Source organism: Apium graveolens, chromosome 2 (assembly GCF_009905375.1).
Source record: "Apium graveolens cultivar Ventura chromosome 2, ASM990537v1, whole genome shotgun sequence".
NCBI classification, from domain to species: Eukaryota; Viridiplantae; Streptophyta; class Magnoliopsida; order Apiales; family Apiaceae; genus Apium; species Apium graveolens.
Window position 1 is genome coordinate 127162139 of NC_133648.1, and position 22162 is coordinate 127184300.

The window sequence follows — 22162 nt, forward strand, 5'->3', positions numbered from 1 at the left end:
AACAGTTTTGTTCTAAACTGATTTTTTCAGTCCTGGTGTAAAAGATTATGGGTTGATTCAACTAGATGATTTAAATTTAAGCAGATGCAGAATTTATGATTTAAAGGCTGCTATCTCTCAGATTGATGAATCTTCTCAAGAGCTTAGAGATATCTAGCAAAGGTTGGAAATGTACTTAAACATAGCTGAGAAAAACTTGCTCAGATAATTTTTCAGTGAAGCTACAGGATATGTCAGAATTTAAGAGTGAAGATTAAAGTCTGATACACTGACTATATGTTTGTACACTTGTTAAAGTATTCTTTATCTAGATAGTTTTTAACATCATCAATTAAGAACTTGTACATATTATCATAATACACAAGTGGGGGGAGATTGTTAGATGTAATTGATGATAATCACCAGATAATTATCTGGGTTTTCCATCAGAGTCTACGACTAGAAGATATCAAAGTTTATCGAGCTGATCAGTATTATATATCAGATTTTATTATTAGTATTTGTCTATCATCATCTACCAAGGCTGGATCCCAGGAAGAGATTGATTTTGTCTAGAAGATTTGATTTGCAGAAAATATGTCGGTGTAGGACTTTATTTATTTGTAGCAATCAATAGTTGGATATGTATCATTGCTATATCATATCTTAGATTGATTGTGTAGTTGTGCAATATATAAACACATATTAGGTTAACACTAGAGGTGTTGTTCTTATTGATATATCATTTGTGTAACCTAGCAGCTCTCAACGATATATGTTCATCTTTTGAGAGAGTTTTGTAACATTTTTTATTATCAATATAAAAACTGTTCTTTACATTTGAATTCTTAATTCGATTTGATTGTTTAATACTGTATTCACCTCCTCTACGGTATAACTTAAGACCTAACAGGGTAATCTAGGTCATTAATTCTACAAGCTTCTTTACCTAAATATTTTTGATGCGATTGCATTTTGACTGTAGTACATCTCATCAATCCGCTTCCTAAACAAGAGTTAGACTGTAAGTCTTCTTTTAAACAATTGTATGATAAAGCTCCTAATTCCACCCATTTAAGAGTATTTGGGAGCTTGTGCTATACTGCAGATGTCGTCAACCTTCCTGATAAATACCAACCCATGGGACTCAAATGTTTGTTTTTAGGTTATTCGTTTGGAAAGAAAGGATACCGAGTAATGCATCTAGACACTCGTAAATGCTACACCTCTAGATATGTTATTTTTGTTGAAGTTGTATATCTTTTTCATACCATACCTATTGATATGCCTTAATATTATTAATAACTAGGACTAATCTTTAAGGAGGTGTTTTCTTTACTCAATTAGCCAACCCCTTCAAATGAGGTTGTTCCTTTATATTTATAGGGAGTCCCAAATGGGCTATTTGTTACAAAATGAGCTTCTTGGGCCGTAATATTATCATTATACAATTTATTACAACTAATTCTATTTAGGCTTGTTCCCCTTAGTCCAAGGTCCAACATTTGTCCCCCTCCCAGTTTGACCAATATCTTTAGATTTGCACCTAAGGTAATTTGAAACCCAGAAATTTGAATATTAGAGGGTAATTGAGGCATAAAAATAGAAAATAGAGAATAAAAAACGGAAATATAGTAAAATATAAGAACGATTTAATTGTGCAAATAAATTTTCATGGGAGTTGGGCATATCATGCACTTGTCTTCTTCTCTTTATTTCTATTACTGTTATTTATTATGGAAATAAATATATTTTTTTTATTTTATTTTTCATGGGCATATAAGTACTTATATTTGTGTCTGGTTTTTTTTTTATTTTTGGGTGATATTGATTGGAGGTGGTTGTTCGGCTTCCCTCTCCTTTAACAAAACTGCAGCGGTTCCCGGAGTTGCTCCTCAACCTATTTGGTTTCATTTCCTCGTGTAAGTCTCACTTTCCTTTCTTTACTTTCATTTCTTTTTGCTATTCCATCTCTGCATCGTTGCTTTTTCTTTGTTAGTAGAGTGTTTTTAATTGTTCTTGTATTATGGACCAATCAGGCTCTTCTTCTTTGCACGTCGAGTCTGCTCGTGACCTAGGTAAGAGGCCTTTAGAGGAGGGTGATCAGGAATCTTCTCTTAACTTAAATCATTTGGAGATTCCTGATCTAGCCCAATGTGGCTCGTTTGATTTCTTAGATCATGATGAATTTCGGAAGGGTATTCCTGTAGGTCCTTTGCCTTCGTCCCCTTTGAGCCCACAGACGATAGAGGCTAGGAACCGAATTGTCGAAGAAAGTCTTCAATTAGGTATGAAGGAATTTCGGGATAAGTTTAGTTTGAACTATTTAAGCCATTATATTACCAAAGACCCTCCATTGAGTAAGTTAAAATTATACGTGGATTTGTCGAATGGGTATCGGTATCGGGTGCCGACGGCTGATGAACGGGTGTGGATGATGCCGGAATTTGGGATGCATGGGATACCGATGATTATGTTTCACTTCGGTCTCTGGTTGCCCATGCATCCTTTTTTCTTGGCGATGTTCGAGGCGATTGGTTGTGGGTTTTGAGTCAGTTAACACCCAATTCTATAGCTCAGCTTAGTGGATTTGTTGCTCTGTGCCGTGATAGGAATCGGGTGTCGTCCTTTAAGCTTTTCTTCTGGATATATGCGGTTCGGTACCACGATGGTCAGGTCTATTTCGATTGTCCTTATAAGAGGGTTAAGATTGTTAGTGTGAGATCCTCGAACTCCGGGTATCACTCAAAGTGGCTATATGTCGGGGATCCCGATTTAGAATTTATAAAACCTTGCGGAAAAGTGAGCCAGTTGACTATCGACTACTTGAATAATCTGGAAAAGTGTGATAGGAGTGATTTGAATGAATTCCAAGGGTTGGGGTCGGTATACACCCATCTGCAACTAAAGGAACTTAGTTTTTTGGAAATGCATGATTGTAAGGGGGTTGCCCTTCTTCTTCTTTTTTATTTATATTGGCTTAGTTATTTTCTCTATTTTGTCTATTATTTTCCCTTGTATTCGATACTTTTCGTTTTTACTGTTCTTGTAGCCCTCGATGATCTGACTTTTTCCTTCTTTTCTCTTTTTTCTAGTGGTCGATGCTCCTTCGAAGAAGATTTTGAACAGTGGGATAAGAGAGGAAATGGACAAGGCGATGATGTTGCTTGTGCAACGGGCTTCGAGGAAGGGAGCCGATGTATCGCAGGCTGGTTCTTCAAGGGTTGGCCCGTCTGGTGCGGGTCATTCTGTCTCTATCGAGCTATTGGATGAGCAGGGGAACAAAGTGGTGGAGGATGATGGGAAGGTTGTTCAAGATGTCGAGGCTATTGACGCGAATCCTCATAAAAGGAATCGTCGTGAGATGGAAGGAGAAAATATTGAGGGTGGTGATCTTGCTGAGGCTACTGCGATGGGTGGAGGGGTTAATAAGACCATTAATTTTATTGGTAGTCGAGCTTTGATGACCAATATTATCGATCCTCGAGCGAGGAAGGAGGCCGTGAGGGTTAAGATTCAACCGTCAGAGTGTTGGACTGGGGGTTCTACCATGCCTTTGAGAACCTTTAAGTTATTTCAACTCCCTCAGGATTTTGTTGCCTACACTGGTCGTCGCCGCGATGTGCTTGTTGATAGGTGTAAAAGCCGAGTTGGACGGGTATGAGTTTTATATGTTATGTTTAAATCTAGTAATGCTTGTGTGTTCTTGTTTTTGGCTTTTCTTTGCTTAGTTTCTATTTTCCGTTGCTTTTTCTTTTACAGTTTTTATCTGATTTTATGCACGTGTTGGAGGATTATAAGTTTGATGATGGTAATGAAGTTTGAAGCCAGCTAGAAGCCGAGGTGTCGGCCCTTAAGAAAGAGAAGAGAAAGTTGGGTGCGAGCTGCTTGGAGTTGGAAAGGAAAGCTAATGATTTGACTGGGACGAACTCGACCTTGTCAAAGCGTGTTGGGGAGTTGGAGTTGTCTGAGCAGTCGCTGGGTAGGAAGGTATCTGATCTCGAAGAGAAGCTTCGCGGAGATGAGAAGGAGCGCAACGGCTTGAAGGAAAAGTGTGAAGGCTTGGAGCGGTAGGTTGATAGAATGAATCAGTCATACAAGCTGATTTTTGAAGAAAATACCTCGCTGAAGGCCGATGTTCAGAAAGGAGTGGAGGACATAGCCGCCGCCCTCGGAGATGGTTATGGGCGTTGCGTCACTCGGATACAAGGTGCGGAGTTCGACACCTCGGGGCACACTATTGAGGATAATATTCACGATCTTGCTGCCTCACAATCCGATGATCCGGTGGAGGATTCATGAAGGCGGGGAATGCCCCGTGATTGATGTACAATTTTAACTTTCTGCGATTTTCCTTGGATGATTTTTATTCCCTGTTGCTGATACTTTGGTTCTATATTCCATGTTCTTGATACTTTGGTTTTATATTATGTTGGATGTTAACTTGGGTTTATGTTATCTTTTGTTGTTTTTTTAGAATGAACACTTATTTTTCATGAATGCATTATGTCGTAGTGCACTTGTTAAAATTATGCATGTTTTTCCTCGTTAAACAAGGATGTTAACTTTGTCTATTATGGATTATGGGTAAGTGTTAGTCTTTTTTTTTTTGAAAACCAAGTTGTAGTAGCTAGGTTCTGTTTTGTTCATAATGTTGCGAAGGGTCCTTATTTCGTTTGATAGTTGCTATCGTGCTATTGGGTATTCCTTGTGGCTGCAAAGTAGTTTTAGTTTAGTTTTTTAGTTTTTAGCTAAGTAAGGCGAGTTCTAAAAGCTGGAATTGTCATAAATTAAAGTCCCTCGATGGGGATCTCATAACGACCCTCATTGCATCGTGGGTTGGTTTTTGGTATGGCAAGTACTACCTTTAGAGTTTCAAGTGCTACAGATATAAATTGATTACTGGAAGAATTTCTTAAGATGAATGTCGTTCCTGGCATTTTTAATTGGTCGACCGTCGAGATGTGCCAGCTCATAAGTTCTTGCATTAATCACCTTTGCAACTCAGTACGGGCATTTCCATATTGGTTTTAACTTTCCCGTTATTGTTGGTTGGGATGCCCAGAGTCTCGAAGCACTAGATCATCAACTCCAAAGCTTCTGGTTTTGACTTTCTTGTTGAAGTATTTTGTTGTTTTTTCTTGTTGTGCGATCATGCGAAGTCGAGATTGCTCCCTTGTTTCTTTAATCAAGTCATTATGGAAGTGTATACCCTCGAGGGTTGAGGAAGGGTCAAATACCTCGATCCTCGGTGAGATTAGGCTAACTTTGACAGGTAAGACAACGTCGATACCATAGGAGAGGAGGAAAGGGTTTCCTCAGTCGCACTTTGAGGTGTCGTTCTATAGGACCATAGGTGATATGCCTTAATATTATTAATAACTAAAACTAATCTTTAAGGAGGTATTTTCTTTACTCAATTAGCCAACCACTTCAAATGAGGTTGTTCCTTTATATTTATAGGGAGTCCCAAATGGGCTATTTGTTACAAAATGGACTTCTTGGGCCGTAATATTATCATTATACAATTTATTACAACTAATTCTTTTTGGATTTCTTCCCCTTAATCCAAGGTCCAACACCTACCATCACAAATATTGTGTAATGTTTGGTTTCCCCAAACATTGGTGCTTCTGTTAATAATGTGTGTGCTTATCCTTTAAGCAATTACATTTCATATCATGTTTTTCGTCCTCAACATGTGACTTTTTTAGCCAATATTACCAAAGTGCCGGTCCCTTACACTTACAAACAGGTTATTGTTTACAAACACTGGGCTGTTGCCAGTGAGTGCTGAAATTAGTGCTTTAGAATCTAATCAGACCTGGGAGATTGTACCGCGTCCTGTTGGTAAGAACATCGTTGATTACAAGTGGTTATTTAAAGTTAAATATACTTTCGAAGGTACTATAGATAAGTACAAAGCACGTCTTGTAACAAAGGGCTTTACTCAGATAATTGGTGTCGATTACTTTGAGACTTATGCCCCAGTTGCCAAGATGAAAACTGTGCGTGTGGTTTTAGACTTAACAGCTAAGTTTAACCGGCATATTCACCAAATGAATGTTAATAATGCCTTTTTACACGATGAGTTAGCTAGAAAAAATTGTATGAAACTCTCACTTGTGTTTCAAATCTTATCTGCTAGTTCACACAAGGTCGATTCTTGTGTAAAATTTGTGTGTAAACTTAAGAAGTCCATCTAGGGTTTGAAGCAGGCTCCCGTGCAAGTTGGCCACTTCTTTTATCGAACTTGATTTTACTCAAATGTCTATTATAGTTTGTTTACATTCACGAAAGACTCAGACTTTGTTGTCATCATTGTGTACATTGATGATATTGTAATTACAGGTAATGCACCTGCTTTAATTGCAGAAGTAAAGGCCTTTCTACATTCTCAGTTCAAGATTACAGACCTCGATTATATGAAATATTTCTTAGGTCTTGAACTTGGTAGATCTTCTTTTGGCATAATTCTTAATCAACTTAAATATGCCTTAGATATATTGGCTAACACAAGTATGAATGGAGTTAAACGGTCTGTGGTTCTTATGGAACAAAACCGTAAGCTGATAGATAATCAGTCTGAATTGTTATCAAACTCTGATATATATAGCCATTTACATACCTTTAATAGGACGTCTATTATATTTGACCATAACTCGACCTGATCTTTTCTATGATGTTCATGTTCTATCTCAATTTATTCCTTATCCTCGTATCGATCATCTGAATGTTGCTTATAAAACGGTCAAATACATTAAATGGACGGTTGGTCAAGGATTAATTTTTCCTTCTGATTCTTCTCTTCAGCTTACATCATTCTATACTGAAACTCGTCGATCGTTGACAGGCTATTGTGTCATATCCTGGAAATGCAAGAGACAAACTACTCTACTATTTCTCGCTCATCTGCTGAAACATAATATCGTATTATGGCAGATACACGTTGTGAAGTGACGTGGTAAGTATCTTTACTAACTTCTTTGCAAGCATCATCTTTATTGCCCATTCCTTTGCATTAAGACAATAGTTCTGCTTTGCACATTGCATCCAACCCTGTATTGAGATTGACTGCCACTTAGTTAGTGACAAGTTCAAAGTTGGCCTTATTGCTCTGTGCATCTTGGTACTTCTGTTCAACCAGCTAATATATTTACTAAGGCTTTATAGAAATTGATGTCTTTGTTCTCCAAGTTAGGAGTTACCAATTTGTTTGCCTCTCGTAAGTTGGGGGTGTTACGGCATAAGATGTTGACAATAGCTGCTGAGGTCATTAATGACACCCAAGATCAACAACCGAAGGGATGATATGCTGGCAAATGAAGTGACAGGCTGGAGTAGTTAGTTAGGCTGTTCTGTTAGAGCATATATATTCAACACAATGTAAATACATCTACTTCTATGTTTATGAATGGATCAATATAGAGTTTGTTAGATTCCACTCAAAATCTAGTGTTGAATCTAATATTGTGACACCTTCTTCTAATATCCTTAACATTTTGGTACATTCATTTGCACGAGCCCTAAATCTTTGTTCTCAGCTGCCTTATCCCAAGTTCTCCTCGATTATTTTTTTAAAATAATACATGCCCTTTATTTATTATTGCATCTATACTCTTTATTAATAAGCCAAATCAATTTGGTGCAAAGTACCAAATTACTAAATTACCAAATTTTGATACTTACCTGATATAAGTTCACTTCTATTTTGTATGAACTTTGTTTTTAATACAAAAATTGACTTTTATTCTCTATTAACTTTGTTTTTAACACAACTCGACTTCTATTTTTTGTAAATTTTATTTTCTTTTAAGTTAGTGTTTATCCAATCATCTTTTTAATTTATAAAATAAAATTTTTTTTAAACGATTTGTAAATTATATTAAAAATTTATTAAGTTACGTTAAATTAAGTAAAATAACTTATATTTATTTTTAATTTTAGAAAAACTACAAACTACTAATACGAATTAACTTATATTCTCTGTAAACTTTTTTTATTTATAAATTATATTAAAAATTTATTAAGTTACGTTAAATTAAGTAAAATAACATATATTTACTTTTATTTTGAAAAACTACTAACTACAAAGTAAACTATTAACACGAATTGACTTATATTCTCTGTAAACTTTATTTTTTGTAGTATTATTTTAAAAATAATTAAGTAATAGCAAATGACTTTAGTAACATTTATTACTTATAAATTAAAAATTAATGATTTAACGATTGTATTTGTTACTGTCCATCACAATGTTTATATACTTTAAATTAAAAAAAAACATATTTTAACTGTAACAAATTTATAGCCTGTATTTAGATTACATTTAGTAATATTAAATTAAGTTTAATAAGATCTATTTACTTTTAATTTGTAAATTAATATATATCGATAATTAAGTAATATTAAATAAACTATATTGAAAAGGCTAATTATAAGATAATTATCAAATTATATTAATTAATATTAAATTGTCTAAGGAATAGATATTTGGTTCATAAGATAGAGATACAATTCGTTTCACAAAAATAAAACTAATATGTTAGATTTTTTATATCAAGTAAAACAATGCAAAAGTAGAATTATAGTGGAAAATTTCATAACTGATTCGATTCTTTTTAACTACATAACTATTTTTTGCAAGTACCAATTTAATATTTGATATTAATATATTAATTTTAATTCGTGTTTCGCACGAATTATGAATAATTCTCTATAAATATTAATTCGATATTTTTAGTTTCGGTCCCGTATTTTGCACGGGTTATCAATTATCTATACTAATAAGCGAAGCCATGTTTAGGTCTCAAATTTTGGTACTCACTAGAGAATTATACAACTATTTTTAAAATTTTATGTAATAAAATCTCAACTCACAAAAATTAACTTTTACTCTCTCTAAATTTTAATTTCCTTAAATTTTTATTTTTTGTTGAACATTTAAGCGTCGATTTACTTTAAAATAATCGTATTAGTAAGTTAACATGTCCGATTTATATAAATTAATAATTAGGTGCATGTATAACTAGAACTATACGGTGAAATTTTAAAGTTACACTTAATTTCGATTTTTTTAACTACATAATTTAAAAGAATTTTATATATTACATTTAGATCTGTATTTTGCATCAATTATGAGTTTCAGTTTTATGCAAATAATAATGTGATAATATTATTTTTAATTTCGGGCCCGTACTTCGCACGGGTTACCAACTAGTATGTATAAATGCGAAATTCTGTATTTTTATTAGAAATTGAACTATAATTTTGTGGGACGGGTTTATCTGTCAATATTTATGGACAAGGAATTCAACATTATTATTACAAAAGTGCCCAGTAATTTCGTGAAACTTGTTCATTTGTCTATTTATGAGATCCCGACCATTTCCTTGCTCTTGTGTTCCCAAGTTGTGAGAACTGAAACTTATATATTTCAAACTTATATATTTCAAATGATAACCGACCTCTGCATTTCCAAAGTCTACATAAATTAAAATGAGTCAAATTTTAAAATTTTAATGCTTATCACGTGCTCAGAAAAAACTCATTCATAAAGAAAAGGGAAAGAAAAACATGATAGCTACAAAATACAAGGCAATCACCACTCATCAGTAGGTAAAAAAAGCCATCGAATGATTTGACCAAAAAATAAGAAGAAAGAGTTACAACCAATGGTAAGGCTAAACAAAACTATGCCTATACAACACTTAACCATATAGTGGTTGGAATTCAACAGCAAACACAAATCTATGGCTTTTTCATCCCTTCGCAATCAAAACCAATGAAAAATCTAAAACTGATCACATCCGGAAACCCTTGTTATATTCTCCACAGTAGTAGAAATCTAGATTAGTCGGTTAAATGTGTAATGAGGCCAGATCATCTGGTCCAGCAACCACCACCTGTTGTTTTTAAAAGAACACATTATGGTAATGATAAGGTTGTAGCAAACTATTAATTTAGTGAAGGATCAGACAGAGCTTTATTAATAGTTTGAAGATAAAGAACACAGGCGGCATACGTTGCAGTCGAGAGCATATCTTCTGGCAAGGACAATGGCTGCATTCCTATCTCGCTCTGAATCAAACACCAGAACAAAGGACTGACCTTTCCTTGCTTGCCAGAACAATGACTTGGCTGCAGAAGTTCCGCTGCCTCTAAATCCACACAGCTGTAATCGGTTCAAAAGAACAAGAAATTTGTTGCTGTTTAAACTTTGCATAATACTCAAGTTACTTAGAAAAAAAGATCCCGAAAATTACCTATTTATAATACAAAGTTATGGCTTAGTTTTCACAAGTTTCATGAAGTATGGCAATGCAGAGCAGATGTAAAATACTTGTTGTAATATATCATAAGCAGACCTCTCAACACAACAAGCATATAGCGAACACAGAGAGTGAGGCTACATATAGCGAACACAGAGAGTGAGGCTACATCATTGTGACATCACAGCTGTCATCACAATTTGTTACAAGTTAGTTAGAATTATAGTGTGTAGAAGCTTCTTGTGTGATGTATATAATCTGAGTAGAGTTATCTGTAATGTAACTAGACATTCATTCCTGATATACAACGTAGATCATCTTCTTCATTACTTCTCTGCAATTTACACATCACATACATTTCACCTATGAAATTGACATGGTATCAGAGCCATACGATTCCTAAATCTCTCTCTATCTTTCAATTTCTCGATCTCTCTTAAATTGATATGCGCAAATCGTATGCTTCCGCTGTGACTGCATCTACATCAATGGCGACTGCATCAAACACATCTGACCTCTCTACGACGATCGATATCAATCACCCTTATTATCTCAGTTCTGCAGATCATCCAGGTCTATCGCTTGTTATTGAATTGTTATCAGATAACAACTATCATCATTAGAGTCGATCTGTTCAGATTGCTCTCTCTGCTAAATTGAAGCTTGGCTTCATTGATGACTCCTTATCTCAACCTACTGAGTTACATCAATTAACTCTTTGGAAACGAAGCAATGACCTGGTTATATCATGGATACTTGCCGCAAAAGTATTGTTTATATGAACACTGCTCATCAGTTTTGGCTTGATTTGGCTGCTAGGTATGCACAAACTAACCTGCCACATCTATTTCAGTTACGCAAAGATCTAGCGTCTCTCTCTCAAGGTACAAAGTCTATAACCACATACTTTACTCAATTTCGTGGTTTACTTGATGAATTGGACAATTTGTCACCTATTCCTAGATGTATTTGGGCGAATTGCAATTGTGCCTGTCATAATTCTCAGAAATTAGATGCTTACGAACAACATATCAAGCTTAGTTAATTTCTTATGGGATTAAATGAACAATTCACCTCCACTAGAGGTCAAATCCTTCTCATGAATCCATTACCTGATGTTGCTCATGTCTATTCAATGCTACTTCAAGAAGAAAATCAACGAAACTTCACTCATATTTCTAATCCCGTGAGTGATAATTCAGCAGTCTGTTAGAATTAATTAAGCAGGTCCTCAAAAGTTCAGTAAAAGGACTGTTGACTCTACTCTGATTTGTGATCACTGTAAAAGAACAGGGCACACAAAAGACAAATGTTTCATTCTTCACGGATATCCTGATTGGCATCGTTTACATGGGCAACCTAAGCCGAAATTGAGAACAACTACTCCCAAACCTAAGGCAATGCTTATTGCAACTAATTCCTCAGGATCATCATCTATCTCTGATGAGGCGGCTGATTCCCCTGTTTTGTCTGATAAGCAATATCAGAAAATCATTGCTATGCTACAAGCAAAGTTAAAGACCACAACTGAGACTGCATCTTCCTCCAATGCTCCGTGGATTCTGACTAATACAGTAACTCATATGGCAGGTACTTGTTTTCAAACACGTGTCTCCACTCTTATTAACCACACTAGTGTACTTACTAGAGACACTTCCTGTATTATTGATTCCGGGGCATCTCATCATATTACTTTTGATTGTATACTCTTGGTAAATGTTACTCCTATGCAATCTGAATTGCATCTTCCTAATGGCCAGAAAGCAAGTGTTACTCACTCTGGAGAAATACACCTCACCAGTGATATTGTTCTTAAACATGTTCTTTATGTTCCTACCTTTCAGTGCAATTTGTTGTCAGTAGCTCAATTCACTACTGATAATCATTGTAATCTTATCTTCACTTCCAATGAGTGTATTTTTCAGGACCTTGCTAAGAGGAAGAGGAAGCATATTGGTGATCTCAAGGATGGCCTGTACAAGCTTCAACCTCAACTGTTTGACTATACATCTGGTTTATCTACTCATTCAGTACAAGTACAACACTCTGTAGAATTACATAAGCTTTGGCATTCTAGACTAGGACACCCATCTTTCACTGTTCTTAGTCGCATTCCTGATTTACCTAATATTCCATCCAATATACTGAATGACTGTGACATCTGTCATCTTGCAAAGCAGAATAAACTTTCTTTTTCTACTAGTGCTTCTCATAGTCTAGCCTTATTTGATCTTGTGCATTGTGATGTGTGGGGTCCTTACAAATATCCCACACATGGACAATGTCATTATTTCTTAACTATTGTAGAAGACTTTTCACGATGCACTTGGATTTTCCTATTTTCTGATAAAACTCAGGTGTTCAGTTTAAATTAACAATTTTTGTTGTATGTTAAAACTCAATTTGATACTACTGTCAAAGTTCTTCATTCTGACAATGGAACTGAATTTGTTAACAAACGCGTCCAAATCTTTTTAACTTCTTTGGGTATCATTCACCAAACAAGTTGTCCTCGAACACCTCAACAAAAAGGAATTGTTGAATGTAAACACCAACACTTACTCAAAGTAGCTTACTCAAAGTAGCTCGTGCATTGAAATTTCAGTCTCATCTACCCATCATGTACTGGGGTGATTGTGTGTGCTCACTGTTGCACATATTATCAACCTTCTTCCCTAAAAAATGCTTGACTATAAGTCTCCATATGAATTACTCTTTCACAAAACACCTGACTATAACCATATGAAACCATTTGGGTGTTTATGCTTTATTTCCAATGAACTTGCCTACACTAATAAGTTTGCTTCTCGATCTCAGAAATGCGTGTTCATTGGTTATCCGTTTAATCAAAAAGGTTACAAGGTTGTTGACCTTGATACCAGAAAACAGTATGTGACTAGACATGTTACATTTGTGGAAAATGTGTTTCCCTTCAATACTCCTAAAACTGACACTCTCAGTGCACCCTCATCTCAGTTTCCTATTCCTCCTGATATTTCACAAGATATTACTCTATATAATTCACCTCATAATACTATATCTCATGATGCTAATGAAGATGCTGAGACATCTTCTTCACCTCTCTTGTCTGTGTCTAAAAGTCTATCAACCAATTCTTCTCCATCTGTGCCCACTGATTCTTCATCAGACCCTGTTCCATCAGTTTTGAAACCCTCTCGAACTCGTAAGGCACCAAGCAAATTCAAAGACTTTACAGGCCTTCCAAAGAATATGATCACCAGTTGCACCTTTCCTCTGCCTTTGGCTTCAGGTACTTATCCTTTGCATCAGTACATCTCATATGATCGTTTTTCTCCTTCCTATAAATCTTTACTAATAGCTACAGCAGTTGTTCCCGTACCCTACACCTATAAACAAGCCTCTACAGATGCTAATTGGCTTCAGGCCATGAAGCTTGAACTAAATGCCTTAGAAAATAATTATACTTGAAAAATTGTGCCAAAACCAAAAGATAAACATATTGTTGATTGCAAGTGGTTATTTAAAGTTAAATATCTTCCCAATGGCTGCATTGATAGATACAAGGCTCGCCTTGTTGCCAAGGGGTTCACCCAAACATACGGCCTTGACTTTTTCGAGACTTTTGCTCCAGTTGCCAAAATGACCACAGTTCGTGTGTTAATTGCCATTGCTGCTGCTCAAAACTGGTCTATATTTCAGTTGAATGTCAACAATGCGTTTCTTCACGGTGATATTCATGAAGAAATTTATATGCGATTACCCCTAGGATACCTGCAATTATCGTCTGTTTCATCTGTATCTCAGATAACTGATCCCTCTGCTTTTGTATGCAAACTTTGCAAATCTCTATATGGTTTACGATAGGCCCCGCGATGTTGGTTTGTCAAATTTTCATCTGCCTTGGAAGATTATGGCTTTACTCAATCACACTCAGATAATAGCTTGTTTACACTCAATCTGCACAGTCAATTTGTAGCTGTACTTGTCTACGTCGATGACATATTGGTGACAGGCAATAATGTTGATCTTATTACCACCATCAAAACTTATCTTGCCACTAAATTTCAGCTCAAAGACTTGGGTCCTCTTCGATATTTTCTAGGCATCGAAGTTGCTAGATCCACACAGGGCATTTACTTGAACCAATGTAAGTATGCTCTTGACATTCTTCAGGACACTGGTCTCATCAATGCTCAGCCATCACTTATTCCCATGGAACAAAATCATAATTTACAGGACCCCCGTTGCTACCTGCCTCTACAGCTTCTTCTTATCGTCGTTTGGTGGGTCGTTTAATCTATCTTACTGTCACTCGCCCTGACCTTGACCTTGCTTATACTGTCCAGGTTCTTTCCCAATTCTTAGCAACTCCCCGCCATGATCACTTAATGGCAGCTCATCGAGTTGTTCGGTACATTAAAAATGCTCCTGGTCAAGGTTTCCTTATGTCCTCCTCTGCTCCAATCACTCTGAAGGCTTTTTGTGACTCTGACTGGGGTGGGTGCAAGGAGACTCGTTACTCCTTAACGGGTTATTGTGTTTTGTTTGGCTCTTCTTTAGTGTCCTGGAAGTGCAAGAAGCAACCAACTGTCTCCAAATCATCTGCTGAGGCTGAGTATCGCGGCATGGCGGATATGTGTTGTGAGCTAGTATGGTTGCATGCTCTCTTTACAACATTTGGCATAAAGAATTTAACACCGATTACTCTTCACTGTGACAGTCGCTTTGCAATTCACATTGCTCATAATTCTATTTTTCATGAGCGTACTAAACACATTGAACATGACTGTCACATTGTTCGTGATAAACTACAAATAGGGCTCATTAATTTGCAACATGTTTCTACTCAACTTCATGTTCACTAAAGCCTTGGGTGCTTCTATTCTCAGTTCCTTCTGCAGCAAGTTAGGTGTGTGTAACTTCTTTCACACTTCCAACTTGAGGGGGGATGTTGTAATATATCATAAGCAGACCTCTCAACACAACAAGCATATAGCAAACACAGAGAGTGAGGCTACATCATTGTGACATCACAGTTGTCATCACAGTTTGTTACAAGTTAGTTAGAATTATAGTGTGTAGAAGCTTCTTGTGTGAGTTATCTGTAATGTAACTAGACATTCATTCCTGATATACAATGTAGATCATCTTCTTCATTACTTCTCTGCAATTTACACATCACATACATTTCACCTCTGAAATTGACAATACTTTTAATAGCAGGTCGACTAGAATTATTGAATTGTACATATCAGTAGCATGTACCTGCATAGATGTGGAATATGAGTCTCTAGCCTTTGTAATCCATCCTCTAGAAAGTTTAATCCTCATCTTCCCCACATGGAACAAGTGAACGGAATGTGATGAGTAATTCCTTCCATTCATCTGGGAAATGACTACCTGCAAAACAATACATGTAAAATAAGTTACCTTGAAGACATTAGCCACAACTTAAACGGTTCTGACATAATTAAGCTGAAGATCTATGAAAGTAGCAATATAAGTCACATGACCGATTGATATTAAAATTCTCTGGGAAGTATAAGTGCAGAAGCAATGCTAAAATAGTGCCATAAAACTTTCTGCTGATCTTAGAAAAATATTGTAAAAAACAAATTACTTTTTGCTGGTTGCCTTATACACATTGCTGTAATTAAGATCATTAGTACTTGTATGTTTATTGTGTTGGTTTCCCAAATGTTCTTTTCAGCAGTAGATTAGACAAAAACCTACTTTTTTTTGCAAGAATTTATGTTGATAGTGGTGAAAACATAACTCAGTTACTATAGAAAAGCTATTCTAGTTAAGATGGCATACGCTGAATTCGGTGTTGGACTTTCGGGAAAGCATCTCCACATATGTCCCTAATCCAGCAGCTGTTAAAAAGAAAACCAATCAAATCCTTATTTTTATAAAAAACACTTTCAGCTTCAGTTATGTTTAGCATTAGTTTATCCTAAACAAGAATGAAAGCTTTATTCCTAGAGCTAGCCGTAGTTTGATAGAAGAAAAACTTTACAAGTTAGTTTGATAACCCATGCAGAGAAAAGTATTATACCATTAAACCAATTACCTGGATCTACTGGACCAGCAGTCGTTACTGCAGCTTTCTGGCTATTTGAGGTAATATCAACTTGTAATATTCGCCCAACATCGAAGGGCTCCGGAGCATAAATTGATTTATTGGCACCTAATGAAAGGGTGATTCAATAAGTTATAACAGAGAATCAGCTAACGAAACAAAACATAAAATTTGACACTCATTAAACTTTGGCACAGCTGATAGCATGATTTAATTATTTTGAGATGATATATGACGAGTAACAAACAAACATACCTCGTATTAGGATTTATGATGATAGCCTTATTGCTCCTACTTGCTCTTGGTACATAAAATATAGTATAACAGATCTTTTATCATGTTATATGTAAAAACATTTCTATTCACTATATTCTGAAAATGGTTTAAATTTTTGGTTCTTTTGGGTTGGTTTACCCAACTTAGGCAGCATGTCCCATCCATCTATCTATCTATCTATCTATCTATCTATCTATCTATCTATCTATCTATCTATCTATCTATACTATTATAAGTAAAACACCCTCTATTTAGTTGGTCGGTTGCTCGGTACAGTTGTTTGGTACGGTAAATAACAACTGTCAGATCTAAAAACACAGATAGATGGAAACCATTAGATATAATAATAAAATAATATTATATTAATATTTAAACTGCTCTCACAAGTTCAGGGTTCGAATCTCGTCAACAACTTATTATATTTAAACTTTTATATTCTTTATTCTTAACAATTTCTACATGTTTAAGGTTCGAATCCGGTGAACAACATATTATATATTATATTATTTATTTTCAGTTAAGTCTCAAATTATTGTAAAATATATTTTATTATAACTTATTATGTTCTTTAATTTATTTTTCAATTATTGAAAATTATATTATAAAATATATTATTAAAAATTATCGAGTGTTGAAAGCAATCCGTGCATTGCACGGGTTATAGCTAGTATTTAATTAAAAGGAAACAACTCTTTCGCTGTAGTATTTAAATGGAGACTTATACCAAGTGCAAAGAAAGACAGAGATAAGGTAGTGTGATAGAGCATTAGTATCAACATTAACTTCAGTGGTAACAATTTTTATACAGTCAGGAACAGTAAAATATCTGTTTGCATGCAAAAGATGGAGGAACACCTGAAATAAATTCCCTTCTGTTACTTTCTGATGACAAACGATACCACTGAACTGAGCATTTTGAGATATCCAGAGCTTCTGCTGAGTGAGGTTGGACTCGTATAATGGAGCCTAAAGTTTCAGAGCCACTTAATTCATACATACTCAACTTGTTCGCCTCGACCCATTTGCTCATTGTAATCTGCTAGGGTAAGGAAGGAGACTATGACAAAGCAATCAATAGAAAATAAACCAAAACTTGGTAGAGGGTATCATTTTCAATTTTTTCCGAAAAGTTCTTCAACTCTATTCTGGAAAACTATGGGATTTTCAAATTTTGGCAGCCCGGGTACACTTTAATCTAAATCATGCAAATTTAGAGTTGCAGAACACTATCACTTTATTAGATGACAGTTCTGAAAAATACTACAGAAGACAAATCACCTGTTTCTGAAGCTTAAGAGTAACTGTAAACTTTTCTTGAATTTGAAGTCTAAGTGCTCGAAGCTCATGCTCCATGTCCATCACCTATCAAAATGCCAGAATTCTTTACATAAGATGTTTCGTTCATCGAACAATTAACAAGAGGAAGTGTATAAGTTAAAGAAAAAACCAGATAAGAATCATATGCCTACTACAATTAAAAAGATGACCCAAGTAATTTTGTTTTTTTTGATATCGAGGTACATGTACTGCTTTAAAAATGAATAACATATTAACCACTTCATGATTTTGAAAACGATAGAAACCATTGTTGTCAGATAACTCAAAATCTCTGAAGTCATTCTATAAAAAGGTAATCGAATCTCCCGACTAGGATGTTAGTATCAAGAGTTAAAGCAGCAGGCAGCGCATATATTAAAAAATCAGACACCATGACCAATTTATATATAGATATGCAATTTATTTATAAGAAAGAAAATTACAGAGCACGAACAAACCTTGCTAGGTTGATGCAGTAATCTAATTCTTCTAGCCTGCTGAACCTCCTCCATTAGTTCCATCAGTTCCTAGAAGCATTTCAAATTTAGTTGAAAATAGAAACCAAGAACAAATTTATTATTATTTGAGACTTGAGCACATTAGGTACAATTTTCTGATTTCTGTTTCTACTTGGTGAACATCTCAACCGCTTAACAGGTACCTGGTTCCCGGAAGTTTGCAAGATTCTTTCCTGTTCATCGAGGGCCTCTCCAATCCTATGAACTACTGCTCTAGCACTCTCAATTTCAGCACAAGCAAAAGATCTTTCTTGGTTGACTAACTTTTTTGCATCTTCTGAAGCCTGCATGAAATTGTAAATAATAATTTTTTTCAATATAAAGTTTGAACATAATATTATATCGCTGGTTTATATTGTAAGTTTAAATTCATCCTTGAGATAAAGATTTTAATAAGAAACTCTGAACTTCTAAGAATAAAGAATGACGAAGCATTTCCACCACACCAACTAACAAGTAAATCAGACCGACCACATTCCAGACTCCAGAGCGTATGTCAAACTTTTAAAATTTATATGAGAAGTTTAAGTTTAAAACCTTTTAACCTGGTATTCTACAAATTAGGAGGTTCTATTTATTTAAGTATCACCATGTATTATACTGATAAAGTTTGATGAAGATGCAATGATTGCTGTATCATATTCATATCAACCATAGCCATAGGCCACAACAACTAGAAGGAAAACAGAAAGACATCTCTTAACAAATCAGCAAATGACAACCTTCCAATTAGATAACTTCAGAAACAAGTTAGGAAATTAAAAGCCTACATGCATAGACAAAACAAGCACATGGATTCTGTACATATAAAAGATGTAGCCAACATGTGTTATCTCCAACTAATATGTCGAAGTTTAGCCAATAATTATAGTGTTATTTATAATTATGAAAACATCAAGAAACTATATCTATTTTCTCAAATTAGGCACAGTTCCATGTAAGAAGGAAAGCTTGAATTGGTGCATAGGTAACCTGTTTGAGGTAGGTTGCCAGCTTTTTCACTTCATACTTTTCTTGAATTAGCTCTCCCTCCTGTTGAGTTAGCTTTACTGCTAATGCTTCCACCTGAAGAGTATGACCATTATGTATTTGAATTAGAATGAATGGAATTTAACACAAGGATATTTATGAAATTTTGAGAAATAAGCATGTTGTGGACATAGACAAAGACAGGTGAAGGAGTCAACTTTATTAATTTCTCCATTAACATTTAACTCCTGATAGTACTTTAGAATGCTGGAAAGAATCACCGAAAGGTGACATCTCAAGTTCAGCAGAAAGGAATTGGCAACCTTCTACCTTGAAACCCCATTTTTTTTCTGGTAACACTTGGACCCTAATTAGGTTTAAATACTAAGATTTTGTGATGATTTAAAATTTACAAACAAGAGATAGAAATTGCCAAAAGAAAGAGGTAAAAGAAGGAAGATCTGACCATGGAAATGGCTTTTTCCATATCTTCCTTGTGTTGACCTGCCATCTGTCCTCTCAGATATTCTAATGCATCCCTGAGTTTCTTTAGAAGAACATGTCCATCTAAAGAAACCACATCTCTGAGTTTTGCCTGCATTTTTAAGAGAAGTTGCTCATCCGCTAATTCCGTCTTACTCTAATAATTATTTTTCATAGGAAAGCAAATAGAGTTTATTACATTATCAGACAACTTTGCAGCAGCAGTCAAATTTTTATCAAATTTACTGGCCAGGTCTCGAACAGAAAGTCGTTTATGTTGCTCTGATAACAGAGAAGTTTCCTGCACAACCACCTCCTTTAAAGATGGGCCATCTGTATCAACCTTTACCTCTTCTAAGATTTGATTATCCGGGCCTAACTTGTATGTAGGAAACTGATTTGTAGCAAAGCTCACATCAGCAGACACAGGCATTTGCACCTCATATCCAACCTCTGGACTGACCTTTGTCATTGTTCTAAATAATGTTCTGCTAACCTATACAATTTAAACAAATGATTATCTCAGTAAACAGATTCAGAAAAAACTATTAATCATTACAGACTAATAAACAGAATTATGCTATTAATACATAATTGTGTCCATCGATATGGTCATAACAGGAGTTAATAACAAGAAACACAAAAGAGATTTCATTTTCATACTTCAGTCGTGGACATCCGTCAATATTATTACTACTGATGTCAAATTTCGATTAAGTTTGGCGATGCTGTATGTTGCTAAAGTTACTGATAGGCGCGTGATCTCTTCTATCAAGTGGCGGGTCTCTGATCATACTGGAGCTCAATACCAAGAAAAATTTCTTAAATTTCAAGAACTCTAACATTCCTAAAGATTGAGAGGCAAATATAAAATACAAGGATATAAATAACTTAGATAAAGTAAAAGATCTGGAATTTTGTTACCGAATATTAGATAACAACAATGCACATATAAAAAATTACTAGCCTGTCTGATATTGAGAAATTTAGAGAGGTAACATGCATGTTGGTAAAATTATAGATCAAATTGTATGTAGCTCTGCATGTATAACGACAAACATGGTTGTTAGTGCTAAAGGGAAAATTGTCATTTTCACCTAGTACATTTCAACAAACTTAGCCCACATCACATGTCTAGTTTATATATTTAGCAAACACACATACATTTTCGTTACAAGTTGAAATTTTATAATTTAGGTAAGTTGTTCGAGCTAAATAATCGCATTAATAAAGAAATAAAATAAATTTTCACATATTATCAACACAGACTATGAAGACAAGAGGGAAACACAACCAAGGTGATCAGCACACAATAAGAGATTAGTCTAGTATAAAAATTTATATGAAAGTAAAGCATTTTCACATGCAGGGTAAAGGGTAAGGTGAAACTTACTTAGCAGGTGGTAGATGAGTGGTGGTACTAGAGACTATAGGAAGAAGAACAATGGGGATCCATGTTTCTTTTTAGTGCTGCATTTGAGAGAGAGAGAGAGAGAGTGGGATGAAGAAGAAGAAGACTGGATATGAGCAGATGAGCTACTTTTGTTAAAAGGAAAAGGGAAAGCTTCACTGTGGTCTTACCGGTCATCTCTATACATATATAAAGTGACCGTATGTGTGTCAGTGTGGCTTTATACCGCATAGGAGAGCGCGGGGCGGATCGGAACGGATTTTGGATAAACTTGAAATTGAAATTACATATCCTCGGTTTTTTAAATTTAAAATCGCAACTGCAATCGAAGTCACCGGTTTTTTAAATTTAAAACCGCAACCGCAACCGAAGTCACCGTTTCGGTTTCGGTTTTAAAAACCTCGTTTCGGTTTCGGTTTTAAAAACCTCGGTTCGGTGTTTATCGGATCGGATTCGGTTAAAAAACCACGTCCAATAAAATTAACAAAATAAATACGGGTATTAAAATTTTGTGTTTTTTTGAAAAATAACCAAGGCTAAAAATATTTTTGCAAAAATACTGTCATTTTTTAAAAATTTGCAAAAATATTTTTTAATTTGTAAAAATACTATTTTTCAATTTTTTTTTGCAAAAAATCGGTTTTTTGACAAATGGAATCAACTTGATGCAACTTTGACGAGTTTCTGCAACTACATGCAACCTCTAATCAATCAAAAAACTTTATTCAACTAGTTGAATATCTGGTTGACTTTGGTTGATTCCGTATTTTTGCAAAAAAAATCAGAAGATACTAAAATCACAAAAAAACTTAGAAAAATTGGTATTTTTGGTAAATTCTCTAAAAAATTTAAATATTCAAAGTACAAATACAAA

At 35.0% G+C, this 22162-nt stretch overlaps 1 protein-coding gene across 3 annotated transcripts; it reads right to left on the reverse strand.

Moving 5' to 3' along the window:
- Positions 1 to 9596: 9596 nt before the first annotated feature.
- Positions 9597 to 21454, reverse strand: LOC141707837 (stomatal closure-related actin-binding protein 3-like). 3 transcript variants are annotated; one of them, XM_074511223.1, is made up of 13 exons: positions 21271 to 21454; positions 20077 to 20373; positions 19861 to 19989; positions 19398 to 19490; positions 18569 to 18709; positions 18366 to 18434; positions 17869 to 17952; positions 17446 to 17626; positions 16306 to 16422; positions 16050 to 16108; positions 15498 to 15632; positions 10004 to 10153; positions 9597 to 9884 (listed from the first exon to the last, which is right to left on the reverse strand). In XM_074511223.1, the coding sequence occupies exons 2-13, from the start codon at positions 20347 to 20349 to the stop codon at positions 9840 to 9842; spliced, it is 1476 nt and encodes a 491-aa protein (XP_074367324.1). In that variant the 5' UTR covers positions 20350 to 20373; positions 21271 to 21454; the 3' UTR covers positions 9597 to 9839. The 3 variants fall into 3 exon arrangements, with proteins under 3 accessions (XP_074367324.1, XP_074367325.1, XP_074367323.1); XM_074511224.1 differs by lacking the exon at positions 21271 to 21454 and adding an exon at positions 20845 to 20862; XM_074511222.1 differs by lacking the exon at positions 21271 to 21454 and adding an exon at positions 20541 to 20738.
- Positions 21455 to 22162: the final 708 nt, after the last annotated feature.